The sequence below is a fragment of the Myiozetetes cayanensis genome, unplaced genomic scaffold, assembly GCF_022539395.1.
Source record: "Myiozetetes cayanensis isolate MyiCay16 unplaced genomic scaffold, myiCay2020 scf6-25, whole genome shotgun sequence".
Classification (NCBI taxonomy): Eukaryota; Metazoa; Chordata; class Aves; order Passeriformes; family Tyrannidae; genus Myiozetetes; species Myiozetetes cayanensis.
The window spans coordinates 61,935,434-61,960,577 of NW_026087853.1; the positions used below are offsets into that span (position 1 = coordinate 61,935,434).

The window sequence follows — 25,144 nt, forward strand, 5'->3', positions numbered from 1 at the left end:
AGCGAGCAGATCAGGGCAATAATGCTGATTTCAGTGATGCTCTCTGGGGCAGGAGCAGCTGAGCTCCTGAGTTCAGTTCCTGCCCAAGGTCTGACCCCAAAATGATCCCCTCCTCTCCACTGCTGATCACCTCAACATTTGCATTCACTGACCTGCAGAGAATCAAACTCCTTTTTAAGCCCCAAGACCTGCCCTTCCAGCCACAACTGATCACCACTTTTTTTAAGACAAGATCTTCATTCTCTCTCCCAGAGATCACCTCAGATTTAACCCCTAAACTTTTCTCTTCCTGCACACCTCTGATTAACTCATTTTTACCTCCAAAGGTTCATTTTCTATCCTTGAGATTTTCTCAAGTTTTACCCCCAAAGCTTTCCTTACCTGCCCAGTGCTGATGGCCTCAGTTTACCTCTCACTGGTCATTCTCTCCCCTACAAATAACATTCAGTTTTACCCCCACAATTTTCCTTCCTCTAAATTTCCGATTTTAGCTTTGTTAACCCATAACTGGGGACACAGGGGGGGCCCTTTGATCTCAGGGCCTTTCTGATCCTCTCCAGGCGGAAGTTGCAAATCCCAAGGCAGAAAGAGGAAATCTATCAGCCAAAGGCAGAGGAAAGGCTTCAGAAAACATTTCTGCAACCTAACTGAGAATGATTTCCAGTTTCCCAGGGAGAAGAACAGGAACTCACAGCCAATAATGCCTGACAGTCCCCTGCAGCCACAGCTCAGCTCACGGACAGACTGGCAATTCCACCATCTAAAAGGAAACAAGAACAAGGAAATGGTGATTTATTTGGCTTTAAAGTTATTTTCAGTTCTTAAAACGGAAGCAACACTTGCTTTGGAATTTTGTTGGGTCAACAATTGGCAGTGGGCACAGGCCAGGCCATTAATGCTGTGATGCTCTCTGGGGCATCAGGGCTGGAGCCTCTTGCCTGTGGCTGCTCACACCCCAAAGATTTGGCAGAACTGCTCCCAGTTCAATGCTTTGTCCTGTCCTGAAAGAGAGCAGAGGGAAATTCAGTGCTCTGTGGAAGTCAAAGGCTCCTGGCTCTCACCCTGCTGTTCCCATGGCTCCCCAGAGGGTTTATCCCCAAACACGAGGGGTGGCAGTGCAATAGCCCAGCAGAGGCCCCCATTTCAGGGGCACCATTTCCCCCCCCACAGGGGGTCCCACCCGCGGCGCCCCCTCCCCACCCCGGGCCGTGTCCCGCAGTGCCTGCCCCGCAGTCTCCGCCTGGCGGACACGGCCGGTACTGCAGCCCCGACAGCGCCGCCGCCTGCAAAGGACCCCCCGCGCCCCCCGGGGCAGCTCCACAGCCCCCCCTGCCCTCTCTGCCGCACAGCCCCCGCCCCGGGACGCTCCTGAAACAGCAGGGACAGGGCTCAGCCTCGCTGCAGCCACGGGACAAAGCAGCAACCCAAGGGAGACCCCAAAATGATCCCCTCCTCTCCACTGCTGACAACCTCAATCTACCTCCAAAGACTCAGTCTCTACCCACCAGATCATCCCGAAGCTTAATACCCTAAATTTTCTATTCCTGTCCACCCCTGCTCACCTCAATATTTGCATTCACTGCCTGGAGAGAATCAAACTCCACTTTAAGCCCCCAAAGCTGCCCTTCCAGCCACACCCTTTCCGGCCCACACCCTCCTTTTATGGGCACAGCCCCGCCCCACACCATCCTTTTATGGGTGTAGCCCCGCCCCACATCCTTCTTTTATGGGCGTAGCCCCGCCCCGCACCCTCTATTTACGGGCATAGCCCCGCCCCACATGCGCCTTTTTCGGGCATATCCCCACCCTTCATTTACCTTTTATGGCCATGGGCACGCCCCGACACTCCTTGTACGGACAAGTCCCTGCCCCTAGGCTCCTTTCATGGCGGCGCCCACCGCCCGTTCACCCGCCCCGCATTCCAGGTAGGATCGGGCACTCCCGGCCGGGGGGAGCGCTCCGGTAACAGTCCGCGGGCATTTTAAGCCGGACACTTGCAGGTTTCGTCGTGCAGAAACCCCCATTCTTTTTGGAACCTCTTGCTCCAGCCTTTTTCCCTGTGGGAAGAGGTGAATTAGTCTTTCTAACGCCCCGATGGCCAGAGGTGGGGGAAAAACTATCAGCATTCCCTAAACACCTCGAGCACTTCCATATCTGTAATAAACTATATTTTAAAGGGGATTTTTTTTTGTTAAGCTTAGTAAAACTTCAGGACATTGATATGTGATTTCCGTGTGTATTTCCCACATAGCTGTTAACTGCTTCTAACAAGCTGCCGTTTGTTTCCGAGGCTGATAAGGAAGGGGGGAGGGAAGTCTGGCAATGTAATTAACTACACAAGCTGGAGACACCGAGAAGCTTCCTCTAAACAAGGAGTCAAAGTGATTTATATAGACGACAAGACTGGAAGGGGAGGAAAAATACCTATTAAAGGCGCATGCTCCAAGCCGGGTTCATCTTGCGGACATCGAGGAAGACTAAAAATCTTCATCACAGAGACCCCGGCCCACAAAGAAACCCCCAGACCACGGACGCCGGTAACACAGCCCAGGAACATGCATGGGGAAAACTTTGCAACTGAGCATGTGCAAAAAGCACATGCCCCGGACCATGTATGGATAAGAACCTATGTACTGAGCATGTCTGGACGGCGAACCGGGGGGTTCAAAAGGGGAAGTTTGAGAGCCTGAGGGGGGGCGGCGGCGGCGAGCTGTGAGAGAACTTTCTTTTGTTCTAAACAGCACCCCCCCTCCCGGCGCGCCGATTGTTTATCTACCGCTTACTAATAAATTTGCTTACTATTGTAAATTGGCTCCTTCAATTTCTTTGAGGCATTGCTGGTAACCGATAACACAACACACATCCTCCATCACAAAACAAGCCCGTTCGGCTCGGGGGGGAGGGGGGGGGACGCGTTTGAAGCGCCGGGCTCCCAACCCCAGGCTGCGCGGCGCCGAGGGCGGACAGCTCCTCCTTCACGGGCGGCACCGCCCACGTTAGGGCGGGCGGCAAAGCCGCGGTCACGTGAGTTCCGGGCAGGGCGCGGGCTGGGCTGGAGCGGGCTGGGTTTGTTTCCCTTCCTTCTCCGGCTTCCCGGGAAGGCGCTGTGCCAAAGCAGGAATGGCGTTCGCCCGCAGAGCATGGGGCCAGGACGCCTCCAGCCACCCCGCGCTTGGCGCGGGGCCCACTGTGAGCCCGTTCCTCAGCCTCCTGCTCTCCATCTCCGCGGGGCTGTCCGAGGCCGAGCTCGACTCCATGAAGTTCCTCTGCCACGACAAGATCACGAAGAGGAGGCGCGAGTCTGTGCGGAGCGGCAGGGAGCTCTTCGAGATCCTGGTGGAGCAGCAGCACATTGCCAGCGACAACCTGGACTTCCTTAAGAAGCTGCTCGAGAACATCCGCAGGGGCGATTTGGTGTCACAGCTGGAGCAGTTCGAGGAGGAAGGAGGGCTTGGTGCTCCTGGTGATCAACCAGATGAGCAGGAAAAACGTAGGTGGATTATAATATATATGTATAAAATATTATACCTATATCTAATATTTTATCTAGATAATATTTTTATATATGTATAATTATATCAACCCCAGTAAATGTGAATGCAAACGGCTTTCCGGGGTGGAAAGTATATCCAGTATTTCATGTATAGCTAAGTACATCCAAGTATTTCAGAACGTGCTGTGACTCTCAGTACGTGCACTGCACCAACAGGAGTAGCATTTTGCTAAAAAAAAAAAAAAAAAACCAAACCCAAACGCCAAATTTTAAACATTTTCTTGTATTTATTAGTAAATCCATGGCTAACTTGATGTATTTCTGCTGTTTCAGGTCTTCTCAAGGTAGCTAATGATGTCATATGTGAGAACGTTGGGAGGGACTGGAAAAAGCTACTGCGAGAACTTGGCATGCCAGAAGTGAAACTGGACAGAATAGAGGCAGACTATCAATTTAAATTGTATGAGCAGCTTGTCCAGGGACTTCGGGAGTGGCAGAGATGGAAGGGAAAAGATGCAAAGGTGGCTGACTTAATAAAAGCTCTTCGGGGCTGTCACCTGAATTTGGTGGCAGACTTAGTTGAAGAGAAGATCTCACAGCTGAACACTGGAGCCAGATGAAATCAATATCAAAACACTTCCATGCCCCTCAGATACAGATGAAAAAAGCAAAAGTGCCACCTTCTCTTCTGGACCAAAATACTTATCACTGGTTGCTTATTATGCCATTAGTTTAGGTGCCTTAGTAAATTCATTTCTGGTCACAGGAAAATTAACATGAAAACAGATTCTTTTCAGGTGACACATTGTAGCATGATGTTTTAGCTTTAAGATCTTTTAGCTTTTAGAAGACCTGAGCACCATTTTGTAGAAATTCTCACACTTTTATTCTGCCACCCACCTGAAAATATTTGCTTTACTGCAGGTGCTTTTTGATACATCTTGTCTGGAAGTACATCCATGGGACACTTCTGATGCAATTGCGATTTAAAATTTCATGGGGAGGTTGGATTTTTTTTTTTCTTATTATAAACGTAATGTGAAAGGGAGAAAGAGTGTCTTAGCTGTGTACTGGGCTTTCCTTCTGAGAAGCATAATATAATTTGCCAAATGCATTTGCTCTCTATCAAAGGACACTAAGATGACTGTAACCTCAGACCCCAAGACTGCAGTGCAAGAGGGATATTAAATGTTGTGGTGGCTTTTTCTTGGTAAAAATATGCCCAGGTTTGAAAATGAACTGGTTGAAATCAGTACTAAGTGTCTTCATCATCCTGAAGGAAATGTTCTCCTGAAACTACCAAAGTTCTGTGTCTCTCAGATGTTTACAGCAGCCTATTTTGAAAACCGTGCCTACTTTAACATCCTTTGCTAGGATTTCTTTCCTAACCTCTGTCACAGAGGCTGCTCATGGTTGCTGGAAGGTGCAGCTCAGCTCTTGGTGTACTGTGTCAAATACCTAGAAAACAAACTGTTTGGAGGGGTGTGAATAATTCTATATCACAGACTTTTTTCTGGCAATATCCTGTGAAGATCAACTGTCTTTGGCCAGATCGCATAGCTCTTCCAAGTCCTCTGCCATTTTTTTAGTTCGTTTTCATTGCTTGACATTTTCTTAAAGTCATTGTAAGCAACTCACAGGGGGAAGAGGATTTATGAACAAGACCAAATTCAGTTCTCAGGTTTAATCTGGGACAGACTTCACTAAATAGCCTTCACACCTGACGTAAGGCTGGAAAATTTGTACAAGCTTCAAGACATGCAGAGCTAAAGAGGCCTCTGGGGACCATCTCCTGTGCCAGGAGGGAGAGTCGTCTGAAATTGTTATTGCTTGAATGATTGTAGGATTGTTTGCTACTGCAAACATCCTCCAAACTGCCTGAATAGATATTTGAAGAGGCTTCTTTTCTGCTACTGTACCTGTGTGACTTTTAGCTCCTTTCTAGTTCTTTTCACGTGGTGCAATGACTGTGAAGACCAGGTGTCAGCATGTGACAGGTCACTGCTCTGCAGAAATGTTGTGACAATGATAATTTTCAAGTTTTTGTTACAGTTGGTGCCTCTTGCTTAAGCAGTGACTCTTGAATACTTAATTGTAGTTAAGGAAAACTACTGTGAGTTCACATGACAGAAAAACATTTCATTGTGTTGACATTTTCATTTTGTTTTCATCAAACGTTTTCATTGTGTTTTTTCCTTAAATGATTTTTTCCCCCATTCCTGCAAGTGTTGAAGGCCGGGTGGGATGGAACTTGGAGCAACCTGGTCTAGAGGAAGGTGTCCCTGCCCATGGCAGGGGGTCGAATGGGATGACCTTGAAGTTCCCTTGCAACACAAACCATTCCATGATTCTGTGGTGATTCTCAGTATCTTCCTAGCTGTGGTATATTAAGTATCGGTGATTGTATCCAAGCATAGGGTAGTCTAGGAGTTTCCACCTGTCTGCATTTTGGGCCTCAGTTCTCCAAGTACTGATTCTAATACTTGTATCTGTTGCCAATTCTAGACTCCCAGGAGGAGATACAGTGCTGTGCTTCATCTGAATGACCAACTCAGATGTTTTGGGGTTTTTTGGCTTAATAGACACAGCATTCATTCTGCAGTACTACAGGAAATGATTGCTTCAGACTTTTTTCCTTCTCTGAGCACTCATTGTGAGCAGAGCGGAGAAATAAAGTGAACAAGATGAGTGGTGTGTGTGGTGAAACAGCTCTGCAACAGTTCCAACTTCAATCTCTCTGGTAACATGTTTTTCTTACCCATTTTTAATAAGTCTTCTGATTCATAGAAGAGAGACTGATCTGGAATATGAAAAGTATACTGACTACTGCATAGAACAAGATATTTTAGGAATCGATCAGATTAATTTGTTAGTTGTAGCCAAACACTCATCAGCAACAAGAAATATTCTGCCTCAGAAGATAAAAACTTATTGTTTTGGTAAGGATTTGTACTTCATTAATGTTTTACTGCATATGAAAGCAATGACCTAGACTGCATTAATCTGTGCAGTACCTCAGGGCAAATTAAAACTGGTTTTATTAGAGATTAAAATGTTTATATGAGAACAGAGTCAAATGAAAAAAGGGAACAAAACCTTTTTTACTGGGAGGAGGGATGAGGAAAACGGGTGCAATTTGTAAGGAAATGTTTTCTGATCCAGTTACCAATCTTATTTTCAAATTAAGCACCTTGAATTCATACATAGTTTTTATAGCTTGAATTGAAGCTTTATATTGTATAATTTTGTGTACATTTCATTAACAATACTTCCTTAAAAAAAACAAATGGAACTGTTTTGTTATTTTATGGGATTGCTGTCTGTGATGAGATACCTAATTGGGAGGAGATAAATGTTAAGGACACTTACAAACAAGGAGCAGTGCTAAACAGGCATTATGTTACCCATGTCATCTCGGGATATTAAAGAAGAAAAAGCAAAATGCTTTGTCACTGAATTTCTCGTAAGTGCTGAACAGGCTGCAGTTTTCCTCAGAGCAATAGCATTTAAATGCTATCACTCAGAGTAGTGTAAGAAGAAAAAGATTCTCTGCCAGCCCTTGGGAGCCTAAAATTGAATGGCAATGCAATGTGTGCATGGGAAATGCTGGTAAGGGTGGTGTATTTGTTTTATAATTCATTAAAAGCATAGATTCTGGTTTATTCTGTTGGTCTAGGATTTTAGGGGATGTGTTCAACTGTTAAATTAATAGAGTCTTTGGTGTTCTGTGGATTTTATCCTGGCACTGAAGTGTCAGCCTGCACTTAGAGATGTGAATGACTACAACAAATAACTTAATTACCCACTTTATCCAATCCTTTAGGATGCTCTGCAACAGTACCTGTTGCAGGTACCTGTGAGGAATTACTAAAACTTTTCCCTTTTGGTTTCTTGAGGGGTCTTGTTTCCTTACAGCCTTGAGAAAACAACATCAAAACATGTGGAGAGTTTAATTGTCTATGCAAAAAGCTTAGTCACACTGTCCCCAAGCTCTCTCAACATGTTTAATTCAGGCTTTTTGGTTGCATATGTTTCAATCCAAACTTAATTCTAATCACTGTCTTGTGCCTTTCTCATTCCCTGCATGAATCACCTATGTCCTTAAAATGTCTTCCAGCACAAATATTTTTCTAAGTTGCTTTCCCTCTTTGATTTATTGCTTCTTTTCTCTGCCAGTGTTTTGATTGGAGGGGTGCTCTGGTAGATTTATAGAAAGTAGTTCACTATATACTATAAAACCAGGAATTATGGGGGTGAGCTGAGGGGTAGGGGGAGGAGTTGTGAGTAAAGATTCAAGAACTTTTGAAGAATCTTTGTTTTCGTAAAACTTGTAGCTGAGGGTTGCTTCGTGTGAAGAGGGTGTGTTGCAATGGGTAGTGGGAATTGTAGGTTTGGAGACTAGGAAGCCCAGTCTGACTCATCTGCCGGGAAAGCCAGAGGAATTCAGGCTTCTGCATGGGAATCTGCATGGAGTAAACTTGGAAGAACTCTTAATCATTAAATAGTCTCATCCACAAAACTATTTATGCTACTGATTCATTCCTAAGAGCATTACACATGCCTTTCTTAAAGCAGGCTAAAGTTAAACCAGTAGGTTTGCTCTTGTAAAATATGATGAAACATAAATATTTGAAACACCTGAAGTTGGTCATCCTGATGGAGTTAAATTCAGTAATTCCTGTGATCTGACAGTTTCGGAAATTGAAAACTTTTTCATTTTTTTCCAAATGTTCTTGTCTGGATAGCAACTTAGATTCCCTTTCTTTTAATTTTTGGAAGAAAAGGGTTGTGCTGTGTTTTGGGCTGGTCACAGTATTTACAGCAGCTTTCAAAGCAGGCAGCTCTTGTAGCAAACTGAAAGTTTATCTATGCACTTTCTAAGACTCTGAAGAGATTTGTATATAAAAAATAACAAAGATGTCTTGAGTCTTACATCTCTGGAACAATGTAGTAAATGTAATTGCTAAGGAAAGCAGCTTAATCTCTGTCTAATGCTTCAAAAAGTTGTCAAATTGGGATTTTATTTATTTCAGAGCAGGTTCTTTTGCTGTGGGAAGTTACACAGGGATAAAATTGGACTGTTGTCATTAAGGATGTAAAAAACATCCACCTGGGATTTTCTGTGGCAGGTGTTTTATTTACAGATGAGCCTGGCTTTATAGAACTTCTACATAAAGCAATAATCTTGCCATTAAAAATGCTCATGATCTTTTTAATGCAAAATTTTCCATTTCTTAATTCTGTTATTCCTATTGATCCCACCAGGAGTTTTAACTTCAGAAAATGATTTGCAAAATTTAATCAGTGAGCACTTCTTACTGGGGTCTTAAAAGGGTTGTAACAGCTATTCTGCAAGTGTACACACTGTCTGTGGTAAAGATTTGTCCAAAGGATATATAAAGATTGAATTTATCTACAAAAACTGGTGATTTTTGTATGCAAACCTGGTACCAGCTTTTATAAGCTGTGAGAAAGGTTTAGCATAAAAATTTAACTATAAAATTTTCCAATCATGCCAATATGTGAACAATGGAGCTAAATCTTATCTTTGTCTCCCTACCAGTGGTCTCCCTGAGAGGTGCTTCTTGTCATTTCCAGGCATACTGCCAAATTTTGAAAGGAAAAAATTGCAGAGAAAACATGAATTTAAAGGGTGCAGCACCTGGCAGGTCTGGGATCCACATCCTATATTGTTTAATTTATGTTCTGCTCAGTGTAAGCAGAATTTAGTCATAACTTCTTGGCTGTCAAGTCCCTAACATGGGAAAGCCTGGAGAGCCTGAATTCCCCCCAAAGCCATTATTCCCGTGGCAACCAGAGTGCACAGCAGCCAAATAATGTTTGGAAGCTGTCACTAATTGTGAGATTTGCCTCAGTCTCCGGTCAGTGACCATGTCAGGAATCCAAGATCCGAGTCCAGGGATGTAAAATGAAATTTCTTGAGGAATTCTCTCCTTTCAGTTCTATTGCCCACTGGAATAAGGTGTGTAAGAGAGCAGGGCTGGACACTGAGAAATTTACTTTTTGTTTCTTCTAACCACCAGTTTAGCATATGGTGCTTCCATTTCTGTATCCAGCTTGAATGGTAAAATTCAAGTGTGTTACTGCATGTTTGTGCATGAAGGAGCTAATATATATGTGGATGAATTAAAATTAATTAGAGCTAAAACCAACAAAGTGTACATTTCTAGCAAGGGCTACTTGCAGCTAAGTAAGTTATTCATTGTGGACCTGCTCATATAATTTTCTATAAACCATGTTCTCCTTTTTACAAAAGAAAAAATTAAATACCAGTTTCATGCTGAAGAACTAATGTCTCCATACAGTGTGTGTGAATCTTTAAATCAAAAGATCAAATTCCACATCTGGGCCTGTGAATTTTAAGGGATATTAAATATTGGGCTGTATCTTAGAGGACTGTATTTATAAGGCACTTCACTCCATGAAGTATATTTTCCCCTTAATTCCTAGAACTTCATAGTTAGCAGCACTACAGCCCGGACTCACTCTGAGTTTTTATTTGTGCAACTAAATGAGAAAGAACTTAGACCTGAGCAAGAGGCACCCACTTATCATGGCTTTGATTGTAAAAGTAATTCTGTGGTTGGGATCCTCATTTTCCACTCTACATTCAGTACACAAATCAAATGCTGGGGTACAAAGTTGCCCAAGGTGCTTGCCCAAGGTCCCAAATAATCTTTGAGCTCCTTGGCTTGTGCTCCCTACAACCACTGTGGGTTATTAAAAGCATCTGGAGCATGGCATTAGGTAGATTCTCTCCCTAGGAGTATCTCCTCCTTTAGCCTCATTTGGCTTAAAGTGGGAAAGGATGTGGGAATTCTCATCAGAGAGGTAAATCCTCAGGTCTAGAATTTCCTCATTCTTCAGTATTCATTTCCACTAGATAAGATACTGAGCAGTATGAAAGGACCAGATCATTTCGCAGCTTGAAAGCCAAAGGCAGATTCCACTTCTGTGAATTAAGTTTTGCTGAAGTGTCCAGACCAAGTCTCAGGGAAGATGCCATCACACAGAGAGCTGATATACTTAACCAAATTTAATGTCATTCAACACCTCTGAAAATCCAGAGCCTACTTTCACACATAATGTAATGCCCTTGTTTATGCATTTGCTAGGTTAGCATTTTTACTGTTTTATAGGATATTATTATTAAGGATACTTGAATTTAGGTTGAACTGATTTTTTTAGAGGTGATTGCTTTAATAATGGATGATTCCAACAGGCTTGAGCCATGTCTTCTGCCAGGAGAGGCCTCAGCAGCAAGTCTGATGTCTATTGCTCAGGTCTGAGTTGTGGGCAGCTCAGTTTGTTTTGTGAGGGCTGAGAAGTTCCCACAGGCTAATTCAGAGGAATTATAGAGGGAATTATGGAGAAATTAGATCTCAGTTTCTTGTACTGAAACGGTACCTGAAGTGCCCCATAGGCTTGTCCCATTTTCTCCTTTAAAATGTTACTTTCATCCCTTATCTCCTTCCCACAAACTAATCGCCCGACTCACTATTAAATGCTGAGTAATTATAACACACAAGCCTGAGGGAAGACAAACTCTCATTTTCTTGATGGTTTGAAGAGGACTTTGAGAGCTCTTGAATCATCCCTAGTTATCCAGACAGCCTGTTCCAGTGGGTTTTAATGCATTCAAATAGGATACAACAACCTCAGCCATGGAAAAACCGGGCATGGATGGAATTGCCATGGTGCCTGTCAGCAGGTCGGGGAGTATCCTGTTTTTTGAAACATTATCATGTCAGATGTTACAGCAGCAGTAGCAGCTTCCTGGTTTGTTGGGGTTTTTTTCCATGTGAAGAGAAGTAACAGGGAGCTGCTGGCCAAAGACTGCTGCCAGCTTCTCTCGTTATTTTGGTACTACAAAGGTGGCATTATTAAAGGCAGACCAAACTGAACCCTAGGAGCTGAAAAACCCTTCCTTTGTGCACTTGGAAACCCAGTTAAGAGCTAACTGGTGTCTCTGTATGGGAGGTTTTCTGCAGCACTTTGGCTGCAGGCTGAGACAGGTATGAGATGCCGTTTCCATAAGCACTGAAAATTGGGAATCAAGAACCATCCTCATTGCTCCTAGTGGACATCCTCACCTTTCTGCAGAACATTGCTGAATTTTGTACCTAAAAATTTAAATGGGCACTGTAGATTTTGGCTGGCATAAAATTTGATGATTCTGTTTGCAGCAAAATTCTGGCACTGCAGAACTTTTCATTGTATGACTCATACTGAATATTCCCCTTATTAACTGAATATCCACAGCTGTGTAGCATAAATGCTGAATCTTTATGCAAGGAAACATTACTGTTGTATATAGCTTCAAGATATATTAAAATCAAACTGGTGCCTTGTTATTTTGGTGAAAGTAAACTGTACATTTAATTACAGGAGAGAAAGAAAGTATTGGACATGAAAATTATGTGCCTCCCAAATCCTGATATGCTTGTGTATGTGTATATATACATACCTGTGTGTGTGTACAGTGAGTGCATCCATATGCTTACATACACACACACCTTGATATAATCTGGAAAACAAGACTTTCCTGACAGGGCTATTTCTCAATATTTCTTCTCAAACTTAAGCATATCACTCACCTGCTGAATACTACCTATGTAATGAAATATATCACTGTGGCAATCTCCTAGTTTTGTTAGAAACAAAGGTGGTATTTCTGGCTCAAAACTAATTCAGAGCCAGCTGCTGAATCTCCAAGATCAGCCAGAGCAGAAGTGATTTTAAGCCATTGTTTTATTCATATAGATTTAAATGCAAGAATTGGCTTAATTCCTGGTTTACATTAGAGCAGTTCCTGTAATTTTCAGCAACCTGTGATGCTGAAATTAACCTTCTGTTCTCTTCCATGTTACTTCTGCTTTTGCCCGCAGCAACTGTAGACACAAAGGAAATTATTTAACTGTGCAGCTTAGAAATTATATACCTGAAAAAGGGAATGGAATAATCCTTTTTCGTTCTGCAGGTGCTTTTATGGGACATTTAAATGATTACAGCAGAAGGCAGGTGAGTCCCTGCCACTTCAGTCTTTGGCTTCACGGGTAAAAAGTACAAAGAAGGAATTAATGCCAAGTTTCTGGATGGCTTTTGTGGCAAGGGCATCAGTTCACTAGACTGAAACTGCCAAATTACTCTCACTTTGGCCAGACTGAATATTTCACCTTTGGGCATGAAGAAATGTTAATGATTCCTGGAAGTCTTAGGCATTGTTATTTAAAGTTGGTCAAGAGACAAAGGGAAGGTGTAAGTTTATTTGGATTTGTGAGGGGATGTGACCTGTGTTTGGAGCACTGAATGATTGAGTGTGGCAAGAAAGGAAACAGTGACAGATGTTCCTGTGGCTCTTTGCTCAAAAGTGTAAGTGTGTTGTGGGAACTCAGCTCCCAGGTCTGAGCTAGAACCCGTTCCTGAGTCAATATTTATGTTGACTCTTTTCAGTGTGAATTACAATGCAAACATGACCTAGTCAAAGGGACTTCAATATGAACTGTGCTCAGGAGAACGGGGAATTTAGCTTTGAAATAAATCATTTGCCTTGTTTTTTATGGCACTGATGAACAATATCAGGTCTGCTGGTTTTTTTTATGTTATGAGTTATTCCCTTTTATATCTTACACGTGTTACTGTCACTTCATTTAAGGATTAACTTTAGACCATGACAAGGTTTTTTTCAGCTGTTGTCCACCTTCCTAGAAATAAGGATTTCTTAACCAAGAACAGGGAGAGGACCATCTTTCATACCTTTTTCTCCTGGTTTGGGGTGTTTGGTTGGTTGGTTGGTTTGGGGTTTTTTCTTTTTTTTTTTCAGAGATATGTGCCATGTAATCTTACTTTCAGCAGCTAGATTATAAATTATTTTTTATTTAGTAACTGCCAGCCTTAATGAATTGTAGTTTGACAAAGGCTGTGTAAAGACCTCCGTACAAAGGAAAAAGGCATTCAGGCCTTGGGAAAAGGGGAAAAGAACACTTGAGTGACTAAGAGTATTATCTGGCACAGCACAGGGGCAAACCTTTTTGTTGGTAGCTGAGTCAAAAGACTACACATGGAGACCTTAATGGCAGCTGAGCTCCAAACCTCAGGTGGAGATAAAGACATTCCTGTAGGATGCCTGAACTTGGAGTGACCCACAGGGATGGGGTCAAGCAGCACAACCTGCATATGAACAGACATATGAAGTCTGATTCCAGTTAGAATTCGCAGTATGAGCTGGGGTGTTTGTGCTTAGCTTCAGTTTCCAATGTAAGTCCTGCTCAGTAGTAGATACGTGAATCTGGACAGCTCTTGCTATTTGTTTTCTGAAAGGGGATGCAGAGATTGACCACTTCGGTTGTATAACTGACCAATTGCTATTGAAGTTCAGGAGCATTAGGTATTCCCTCTGGAAGATGTAAGCATTGTACATGTTGATTAGTAACATTGATGGAGGAGACTTTACTAAAGTATACTGCCTTTTCAGCAAAGGTATGCTGTGCATGTTGATTGCACTGGATACCCTAAACTTTTAATTCCATGGGCATTTATCTGTTTTTAAATATTTCATGTGCTCTCTGACCATAAGTTTTACAGAGACGATTTCTGTGTAAAGGGAAGGTAAATTTGGCCAGATTTGTAACAGACATTCTGCCCATGGCAAGCCAAGAAAGGACATGAGGCCTCATTGTGTTTTTATTCATTGTTAAAAAAGAATCTTCGATAAGAACTTAGGCACCCGAAACACATTAATCTCAAAACCAGGATATCTTAGAAGCACTAAAATTATAATTTCAGACAGGAACCCTGAAACTGCCTCACTTTAAGGGCAATTTGAGTCCAACAGTAGGGATAACCCATACACAACGCAAAGGCAGCTCCCATTCCTGTTGACTTTGGAGAGGGTGCTACTGGCACCCTGCCCTCTCCGTGAGGCACTCCTGGATTTCCCCTTAACTCACATCTCACCTGGGTTGTGTGCTGCATGCTCTGGGTTTATACATTTGCAAGGAATTTTTCTCTAAGTCATGGTGTTTCTTCAAAAGCCAAGGATGAGACCACTGGCAGCTTTTACATGTTGACAGGCATGAGGGAGCTTTCAGTTGTATAATTATATTTGCTAGTGGCACATCAGAGCAGAGCAAACTTTGTGGTGCAGCTACAATGCTGAAGGGTAAGGACACATCAATACAGAAGCAAGCGTGGGGAAGGAATTTATTTTAAAAGAAGCCCCACTTACTGTATTTCCATTATTTTTCTTAATATTTATTTCAAGTTGACTTGAGCACTGTTCCCAAAAGTTTTGGGTTTTCCCTCTGGCAAACGCAGGGCCGCTTTTTCTAAAGCATTTTCTGTTTTCCCTGAAGGTTTTCTTCTGACTCTGACTGCTTTTAAATGTCACTCTGCTGCTTAAGGCTCCTGATAGGTGGTCTCAGCTGAATGTTTACTATCATATGGCTTATACCTCTACTTATTTTCCATGTTACATTGTGACCTAGTAACCTTCTTCTCCAAATGCCAAAGGTGAAATTTAGTTTTAAATGGCTTGGTTGCCTAGGCAGAATTGCTATTAATCAGAACAGGAAATATTACCGGGAAATGAACTTTGATAGCAATTTAAAGCACTGTATCTATTGGCAGACTATTTCACCTGAGCCTTAGGTTTACTTTGAAACTGTTTTGTGTGAAACACATTGTTGCCATTGCAAGTGTTCATAGTTTTAAAAATTTTTATTTGCTGCAATTTGTTTTATGACTTCATTTTGAGACCATGTTGGTTTTCAGTCACCGTCTCAGCCAATTCATTTCATCAAATTAATATTTTCAGTGAATACCGTGAAGACAGTGAGGAGTTCTAAAATGGTGAAAATAAACATTTAACTCATACATAAACTGGTGATTCACTGAAAGTGTTATTTACATTTTCATTTGCCTATAAGGTGAAGTTGGTTGCACAGAAAAATCATGTTGCCTTGTTTGCACACTTAGGATTTGGGACTAATACCTTCCTAATGTTACACAATACAATGTGCCACTGAATAATAAAGGCACTGATTGCTGCATACAATTTTGTGCAAGTAATGAAAGATATGTTATCACTTGAAATCTGATCAGTTAAGAATTAAAAATAGGCTTAAGTGCTATTTGAGATTGTCGTGGTTTTGCCCACCAGCCAACCCTTGGGGCTGAGGATGGTTTTGTCCAGGTGGATTTCTGGAGAAAAACAGTCAATCAAAAGTTTAGTAACACCTCTGCCAATGACATTTTTTAAAAAATGGAAGAGAATCCTGTGGTGCAGTTGAAATTAGGAGCAGTAGCCATGTAGGAGTGGTGGCAGGCCCCAAGGAGGGCCAGGGCCCCCTCCTCCCCTGGCCCTGGGCCGGGGACAGGCACTGAAGCCCCCCTTCTCTCCTGTAATAAAGTAGAGAAGAAAAACTTTAGAGAAGGACTGAGTGCTCGGATGTAAAATGCTGCAGAAGAATTCCAGGCAGAGATAATGAAGTATTCAAGGCCAAAGCTGGCAGCTGCAGGAGAGAGAAGTTCGAAGGGGAGGGTTGCTTTTCCCCCCTCTCTCGCTCGCTCTCTCTCCCTTCAGCAGGGAAAAGACTGAAAAATAAAACCCTGCCACTTGTGGAAGTTTGTTGGGGTGAGGAGACCCCCATGCTGCTTGTGGAGGAGCCTACACTGGAGTAAGTTGATACACGAGAAGGCTGAGACTTTATGGGAGACCTGAGGTGAAACAGAGTCCTGCTGGAGGCTTGTAGGCCATGGACAGAGACTTACGCCGGAGCAGAACGGCTCGGGTAAGATGTTGGGATCCGAGTGAGGGATCCATGCTGGTGCTGGAGATTTGTGACCCTGAGAGAGACGAGACCTACACTGGAGCAAGAATGGCTCAGGTAGGATGTTTGGATCCAAGTGAGGGGTCCATGTCGGAGAGGTCTATCAAGGATTGTTCTCCCGTGGGAAGGGATCCCATAGGAAACAGGGGTGGACTCAAAAACCCATTATCCCCTGTGACCCTGTGGTGAAGATCCATGGTAGTCAAGTGTCCCCTTGCAGTCCATGGAAGAGAAGACCTTCAGGGCCTGGATAGCCCCTAGCCTCCAGTCTCAGCCCAGGAGGGGGTAGGCCCAGCCCTGAGGCCGACATACAAGAGAGAGAGATAGAGTTCCAGCTGCAACGAAAAGGAGTTGTCATCCTGGAGAATAACAGAAGAAGAGCTTTAGAGTGCTGCAGAGTTACTGAAAACACTGGAGCTCCAAAAATGGAGAGACTGCTTCTCCTCCTTGAACTGATACAAAGGGCGGGAGGAGTATTTCTGTAAATATATAGTACTTTTACCTAATTAGAATTATTGTAGATTTAGTTCTTTAGTTTTTGTCTTGCTCCCTAATATTATTCTCCCAAATCAGGTCTCTTTTGTCTGCATAAACATTCTCTCAATTTATAGTAATTGTGTGGAGGGGTGAGAAAAATTGACCCAGAGCAAAACCACAACAGAGATCTCTTTATTTTTTAAATGCTTTTATGTATTTTATTACAGGATGAAGGACTAATAATAGAGGATCCTGAGTATATAGAAATCACAGGCCACTTTGCTTAGTGTCTACTTGAAACAGTAGAAGCCTTTGCATAGCAGATAAAGAGGAAAAAAAAAACCTGTTTTTTTCCTTCAAACTCTGATTTACAGAAACAGAAGTATTACTACACATGCAAATAATTTTTACTGTAGTCAGACTATTTATAAAGTTTACTACATACATTATTAAAATAATACAATCTCTCAATTTTATATTTCTCTTACCAGGTCTCAAAACACTCTGAAAGATGAAGCCTCAATTTTGACGTGATCCACCTAGAAACCAATTCCTGTTCTCTCTTGGAGTCTCGTGAAGTAAACAGGTAAAAGGCTCAATGTCTGTAGAGCTCACTCTGGGATCAGTGTGTGTGAGGAAAGGAAGAATATATTTTTTGAATAAAATATAACATCATTCTTTTTTCTTGGTATGAAGACAGGCTGAGAGAGCTGGGGGTGTTCATCCTGGAGAAGAGAAGGCTCCAGGGAGACCTTAGAGCCCCTTCCAATGTCTAGAGGGCTCCAAGAGAGCTGGTGAGGGACTTTTCACAAAGGCATGGGTTGATAGGATGACGGAAATGGCCTTAAGTTGAAGGAGGGTGGGTTTAGATTAGACATAAGAAATAAACTCTTTAAGGGTGGAATAGGTTGCTCAGAGAGGTTGTGGGCTCCCCCATCCCTGGACACATTTAAGGCCTGGCTGGAATGGGGCTCTGAGCAACCTGGTCAAGTGGAAAGTGTCCCTGCCCACGGAATGAGTGATCTTTAAAATCCCTTTCAACCCCAACCATTCTATGCTTCTGGGATTGTCTATCCTGAGATATTGCCATGGCTCTGGAGCTCTGAGGCTCAAGCCTTGAAAATGGAGTAATTTAATTGCAGACTAGTGAAAATTAACACAGCAGACAAACCGTGGGCTGCTAAATCTCCAGCAGTAACAGCCATGCTTAATCCTATGGACACTCACATCCATTTTTCCTACAAACAAGCTGTGCTGATCTCACATGTACTCAGCAACCAAATTCATCTCACACTGGGTTAGGCATCCAACCTCGGCTCCCAAGGCAAGAGAGTCCAGCTGCCCTGGGCTCCCTCTGGAGTCAATGAGAAGAGACAAGCATCTTGAGCAGGTGATTCATGGACCACACCAAAGATCTGCATCACTCCCATGGAATGACTCCCTCACTCCACTGATTACAGAGGAAACTAAGGATAAAGGGGTTCATGATGTAGGTGCTCAGCCAGGTGGAATGTATCCAAACCAGTTCTAGTTGGGTAGGAGCAGCATTATCACAGCTGTTTCTGAATCCTTGACTTCAGTTTCTTCTTCCAATATTATTCACAACTCTAGAGAGCCCCTGGTGGTCTAGTGGTAAAGGCGCGGCGCTGTCACCGCCGAGGCGCGGGTTCGATTCCCGGTCAGGGCCACTCCCGGGCAGGTGGAGCTCGTTAGCCCTTAAATAGGCAATCCATCTACGTCCTAAGGACCTCGCTGCCACCGTCCAAGCTTGCTTGGCCCCGGCAGATGAACCTTAGGATTAAAGGGTGGGCTCAGTTCCGCGCACACTGTGTCTCACCTAAAAAATCCAATGCGCAGGCTGGAAGGTGTAAAGACCTTCCCCGGATCTTCGCTCGCGAAGACTGGCCATTATTCACAACTACATCACATGAATGTGGCCTTGCCTAAAAGTTTTTCTTTTTTTTCAATATGCAACTCTATTGCCCTGAATTTACAACTGAAAGCACTCTTAGGTCAGTATCTTTCATGATAGTTATAAACTATTTGAAGATGTGCTAAAATCAGTCTACACTAAGTGAATGTACTACATTTGTATTAGATATCATGGGTATATTTCACTTCACATTGAAATAAATGATACTTGGCTTTAGAAATCCTTTCTAGCTCAAGGGGATTTCTGCTGCTGTAAATCCATACAAAAAAAAAGTCAAGAGCTGCAATAATTCTGAACTGCAAATTGCACAACTGAACCTGAAACTAAGCTGAAAATCTTTTCGAGTTCAGTAGATTTGGACTTGAGTGGGTATACGTGGTTTTGGTTGCAGGAATAGCAGCTGAATTTAAAAAATACTTATGGTCTCAAGATAGGTAGGATTCCCATTAAAATAAATTGTGTAAGTTCATCTGGTCAACTCCAGTTTTGTGTGTGCTTTGTGGAGATTTTTCTTCCAATCAGAGGGAGTAAATCCAACTCAAAAACCCTCTTAAATTTCAGAGCAGCCAATTCTGATTTGATTTACACCTGCCTAAATCCAACACACATCCATGTAGAGCCATATTATATAAATAAAATGTCAGTCTTAAGAACTGTGTCAAGGCCCTGTTTCTAGAAGTCACGGCTTCTACTGCCAAAGGGCTGACACATTTACCAGTGCACTTATCTTTATACATGGGCATCACCATTAATTACCTCTGCCCTCTTCTCTATAGGCCACCTTCCAGCCTCTTCCCCTTTCATTCCTTCCCCCTCAGGCAAAGTATCTCCTCTGTCTAGCAACCTCTGGAGACGATCGTTACAGTAACAGAATGGTCCAGGTCACATTTATCTACTGACAAAAGGATAATCAGTGCTGTTGGCAAAAGCCCTGTTCTTTCATCTATTCATTTTGGTATGAAATGTGTTCAAAATGCATTTTGCTACTAGGTCATTAAGTCATCTGTAAAGGACAAGGAGTAAATAAGGTACCATCTGCTCAACTCAGAGGGGAAAAAAAAAATGCGTAGGCACTCTTGGACTATTTTCAGTGGAGGTTTTGTGCTCGAGCAGGGTGGCTTTGAGGCTCACAAAGGAAACCTCAACACAAATGAAGCATAAAGAACTCAGTGGGTAGAGAAAGCAGTGGGGGAAGCAAACAGAGAAGTGCTTTGCTCCTTCACATTTTGGGGGGCAGCTCTTCCTTGCTGGTGGCAGCAGGTGTTTATCCTCAGAGCTGCCGGACCCTGACATCTCACTCTGCAGCTCTCGCTGGCAGGAAGAGGTTGCTGTTTTGCTGAGCTTACATAAGCATTAGGATCTAATTTATCATGTGACAGGGAAGCAAAACCTTTCCCCTTGCCCCCCATCCCATTTTTAACAGCCTTTGTTTGAATTTCATCAGGTGGTTTTGAGGTGCGAGGAGTGGGGAGATATTTAACCTGGGTCTCTGAACTGATTATTCTGCTGCCAGCTGATGTACGTATGGCTCTTTCTAGACACAACTCCAAGTGTTACATCTCACTAAATGACATGGACAGGGAGCCAGACCTCTTGCTGAACTTACAAAAGAGACATCACACTCATTTAATTAAAAAGATCTGAGCTGCTGGTGCTCTTCATGTCATATGGTATATCCCATATTACGTGGCCAGGAGGAAGATAAAAAAAGGACACTCTTTTCCTTGTCCTACACAGTAAATAGGAATGCTGAGAAATATTTTTGTACTTGCACAACCTGGGAGTTCTCTTACCTTCATTATTTCATGTGTATTAAGTACAGAGCATTATGCAAAGATCTGATTGTTCAGTTTCATGGCATTCCAAGTCCTGGCCCTACACTGATTCACTCTCAGTTATTGTGGACTGTACACAGTGCACAAAGGATAGAAATATGGCTTCAAAAATCAGATCTTTCAGATATTTTTGGGGTGCCTCAGAAGTTCTGTTGTACCCATGGTCTGGGCTTTGTGTATAGCATTCACAGATCAAGGTGCCTAAGGAAAGTATTTGCACTATGTCATGTGGGAGGCATATTCCTTAACTAGGATATTCTGGATTAAAGTTGCCTCCTGGCCTAAGCCATCCTTTTGGGCATGAATGAATACTTAGCTCTTTACACATGAGGAGACAGTGCCTCCTTTCCATATAGGAGACAGTTATATGCATGGGAACTCTGCTCCCACCTGAGGCTGAAACCCAGTTCTCAAGAAAGTGCCTGACCATGGGCATTTCCGTCCCTCCTCTGAAACTTGTGTACCAAGCAATACATGATTTAAAGCTGACAAAGGTGACAACTCCTTGAGGCTAAAAAGGGTCTACAGCTAAAACTTCTTAGATGGGAAATCCAACAACAGCTGAGCAAGCTGAATGTGAGTGTCTATGCCTTGTTAACATGCTGGTTGAAGTGAAAATTAATAAATGGAGTTCATTCATATGAATTCTCCATTTCAGAATTGTGTGATAGGTTCTTTCATGCTTTCATAATGAAGTATGATTATAGCATGGTACAAATCTTCATTTTTGCTTTTAACATTTAAGGACAATCCAAAACTTAGTTTCAGAAGAAAAACAACCACATTCCAAGTCATCCCAAACTGAGAGAAAATGTAATGACATCTTTCAGGATCTAGGTGAATACTGATCACTAATTTATTTTCAGTAAATCTGAATGAATATAATGCAGTGTCCAATTTGATAGAGATTATAAATTCTGCGCCTGTTACAGTGTTTAACCTCTTGCCCTTTTATTCCCAAATTCTCCATTTGACTCATGTTAAACACAAATCAAATCAGGCCAGATTCTGAATTCACTGAAGCAACTGCAGTGTGGAAACATTGGCTGAGATAAAGTCCTGTGGTTCTATCAGTGGAAAAATTTTGCTTTTCTCACAACAAAAAAGCCTAAGAAACACCTAATTGTAATCTTTGGATGGTAGCTTATTTTAGCATACTTTAATGGTTAGGCCTGCACATTTTATTTAACATGTCATCACTCAATAGATCAGGCACAACAGTTCATCTCCGGGTCTCCATTTGGAGAATGATCAAAAATTAGCATTTCTTCATACACTTTTACCAGCTTGTCTGTAAAATATGTTTTTCCTCCTCGTTTCCTGTATAAAGAATACAGTCATTGATGAATTGCATGTTGGGTTATGGGAGGCAATTTTTTGATACAGGTAAAGACAGCATTTGGGCCAGTGAAACAAAAGCATCTATTTGTAGAAATGCACTTAAAAATAAAGAGCTGATTACATTCAAGGTAATCTTCATGTCCTCATTTTAAGCATAAATTTTTATTGACCCCAGAAATATGTTGCTGTGCTTCATAAGCCTGGAATCTGCTTATAGTTGTGCATTAATACCAATTTTGTGAAAGAAATCCTCAGTGTGAGTTAAATCTTAAGGAGCAGGTTGAAGTAGAGGACCTTTCTTCCTCCCCTCTCATGATCATTTTAAGTAGTTTATTTTAAAGTTGAAGCTTAGGTTTCTGAATATAACTATATATTTGTATATATCTATCAAAGCTTATAGACAAAAGCATTTAGCTATATTATTAGACAATGCAGATTAGTTCATGACAATTCATACAATTTTGGAATATATTTGCCACTCTATACTGAAAAGTCAGATCACAGTATTTATAAAATTATACCTAAATGGTGATTTACCCAGCATTTAATCTGTGCTAACCAGTATTTGGCAGAACTCATGTTTTTAATGTACCTCACCACAATTGGCTTTTTCCATAAAGTTCCATCTTCCAGAGTCATGCGATTACATCAGAAACTTCAGGAGGAAAAAAAAAAAATCTAGACTTCATGGCTGTAGAGGGAAAGCTTAAAAAAATGTGACCTGAATTCACTCAAAAGCCTCAGATACCAAAGGGAAACAGCACAATGTAGTAAATTTGTAATTGTAAAGAATGCCATGTTTGAGAGAAGGAAGAATGACTCATTAATGATCCTTTCTGTCCAGTGCTAGGTGTCAATATGTTGTGTTTACAAATTAATCCATGTCATCCAGTCATAAATCTGCAGGAACTGCGGTTTTTTGGCATAACACGCCTTTCTCTGCGTAAGTGGTCCTTGATTTCAGAGCTTTCCACTATTAAAGCAACAACAGGGTCCAAAATGCAAATTCATGGTGGTGACACAAATAGAAGAAAGCTTTGCCAACAAACTTCAGCTTCATGCACGTGCATGGTACAGGCTCCAGTAACAGAGTAAAAGCTTCATAAATGCAAGTGGGAAAACATTTTTATGCTGTTTTGGAAATAGTCTGCATGGGAAAAAATAACAGTGCTTTTGCCAATGTAACCAAACCCAGCTTCCTGTGGAGAATAGGCTACGTCAGTGAAGACACCCCTTACTGAGATGTGTTGGGGACCTGGTGGCTCTGCTTCACAGAATCACAGAATCATTTAGGTTGGAAATTACCTCTGAGATCAAGTCCAATCTGTCCCCACCTCGTCAACCAGACTATGGCATTGAGTGCCAGATCCAGTCTTTAGTTAAACACCTCCAGGGATGGTGACTCCACCACCTCCCTGGGCAGCCCGTTCCAATGTTTAATGACCCTTCCCGTGAAGAAATTCTTCCTGATGTCCAACCTAAACCTCTCCTGGTGCAGCTAAAGACCATGTCCTCTTGTCCTGTCACTTGTTCCCTGGGAGACAAACCCCCACCTGCCTACAACTTCCATTCAGGGAGTTGCAGAGAGTCCCCTTTGAGCCTCCTTTTCTCCAGGTTGAGCCTCTCCAGCTCCCTCAACCACTCCTGGTGCTCCAGACCTTTCCCCAGCTTCATTCCCTTCTCTGGACTCGCTCCAGCCCCTCAATGTCCTTCCTGAATTGAGGGGCCCAGAACTGGACACAGGACTCACTGAAGTGATGGGAGTGACTTGAACATGCGGGAGTGGACTGATTGACAGCAGGCTGAACATGAGCCAGCAGTGTGCCCAGGTGGCCAAAAAGGCCAATGGCACCTGGCCTGTATCAGGAATAGTGTGGCCAGCAGGAGCAGGGAAGTGATTCTTCCCCTGTACTCAGCACTGGTGAGGCTGCAACTTAAGTGCTGTGTCCAGTTCTGGGCCTCTCAATTTAGGAAGGATGTTGAGGTGCTGGAGTGAGTCCAGAGAAGGGCAACGAGGCTGGTGAAGGATCTGGAGCACAAGTCCTACGAGGAGTGGCTGAGGGAGCTGGGGTGGTTTAGCCTGGAGAAGAGGAGGCTCAGGGGAGACTCATCACTCTCTGCAACTCTCTGAAAGGAGGTTGGAGCCAGGTAAGGGTCGGTGTCTTCCACTACTCAACCAGCAGTAGCACAAAAGGACACAAGTTTCACTGGAGGAGGTTTAGGCTGGACATTAGGAAGAATTTCTTCACAGGAATGACTGGGCATTGGAACGGGCTGCCCAGGGAGGTGGTGGAGTCACCACCCCTGTAGGTGTTTAAGGAAAGACTGGATGTGGCACTTGGTGCCATGGTCTGGTTGACAAGGTAGTGTTGGGTCATAGGTTGGACTTGATGACCCCAGAGGTCTTTTCCAACCAGTTGATTCTGTGATTCTGAGCAGGGCAGAGCGCACAGGCCAAGGCCGAGAGGGCACAGTGAGGCAACGGGAGCGGGTTAGGACAATGGGACCCATCCCCGGCTTCCCCTCTGTAATAAGTAGTAGTAGTTAAATTTACTCATCAAATTAGTAATAGTAGTTTACTCATTAAATTGTAGTGCATGTTATATTCTTATATATATATGTTATTATAATCACTGTTCTGTTACGGTTAGGAGACTCTAAGTTGTAGAATAGTTCATTCATCTATCAGCATTGTAAACTGATAAGCATGCAGCTTGCAGTTTTTAAGCTAGAAAGACAAACTATTGTACCTTGTTAAGTAAATGTTTTTGTATCTTATTTTTCTAAAAAGCTTATTGTCTCCCAACACGCATAAAGTAACAAAAGGAAAGACAAGGATGGAAGGGTCAGGAACTGAAACGATACAGAGTATCCAAGACGGACAGCTGGAGATGCCTGTACAGGTCTAGGGTCTGATTGGAACTATGGAGGAGAAAGCACCTGGCAACTGAGACGAGCCCGCAGAAAAGCCAACGAGAACCAGACCTGCAAGCTCGGATCCAATAGGGGGACAAAAGTAACAATGGGAGGGGAATTGATAAGGGAATAAAAGTTACTGGTTTTGCCTACTGCGCTTGCGCGCCGCGAGTGGAGCAGGAGTCTCCCCGGCCGCCCGGCATGCTGTTTTGGTTTTGCTTATTTGCCTTTTCTATAAATCTTCAATAAATTTTTATTACTATATTTCAACTCAGTTTCAATTGACTTATAACGCCTC

General features: G+C 42.8%; 2 protein-coding genes across 2 annotated transcripts in view; both read left to right on the forward strand.

The window, feature by feature from the left end:
- Positions 1-3,055: 3,055 nt before the first annotated feature.
- Positions 3,056-25,110, forward strand: FADD (Fas associated via death domain). The gene is given in 5 exon segments (XM_050335516.1): positions 3,056-3,490; positions 3,827-4,098; positions 4,100-17,407; positions 20,199-20,272; positions 22,775-25,110. Coding segments are annotated over 3 exon segments (816 nt in total). The 5' UTR covers positions 3,056-3,120; the 3' UTR covers positions 4,274-17,407; positions 20,199-20,272; positions 22,775-25,110.
- Positions 23,739-25,144, forward strand: part of LOC126651164 (liprin-alpha-1-like) — a 52,379-nt gene continuing 50,973 nt past the window's right edge. Inside the window, 1 exon segment of the mRNA XM_050336739.1 lies at positions 23,739-23,789. Coding sequence (XP_050192696.1) covers positions 23,739-23,789 — 51 coding nt within the window.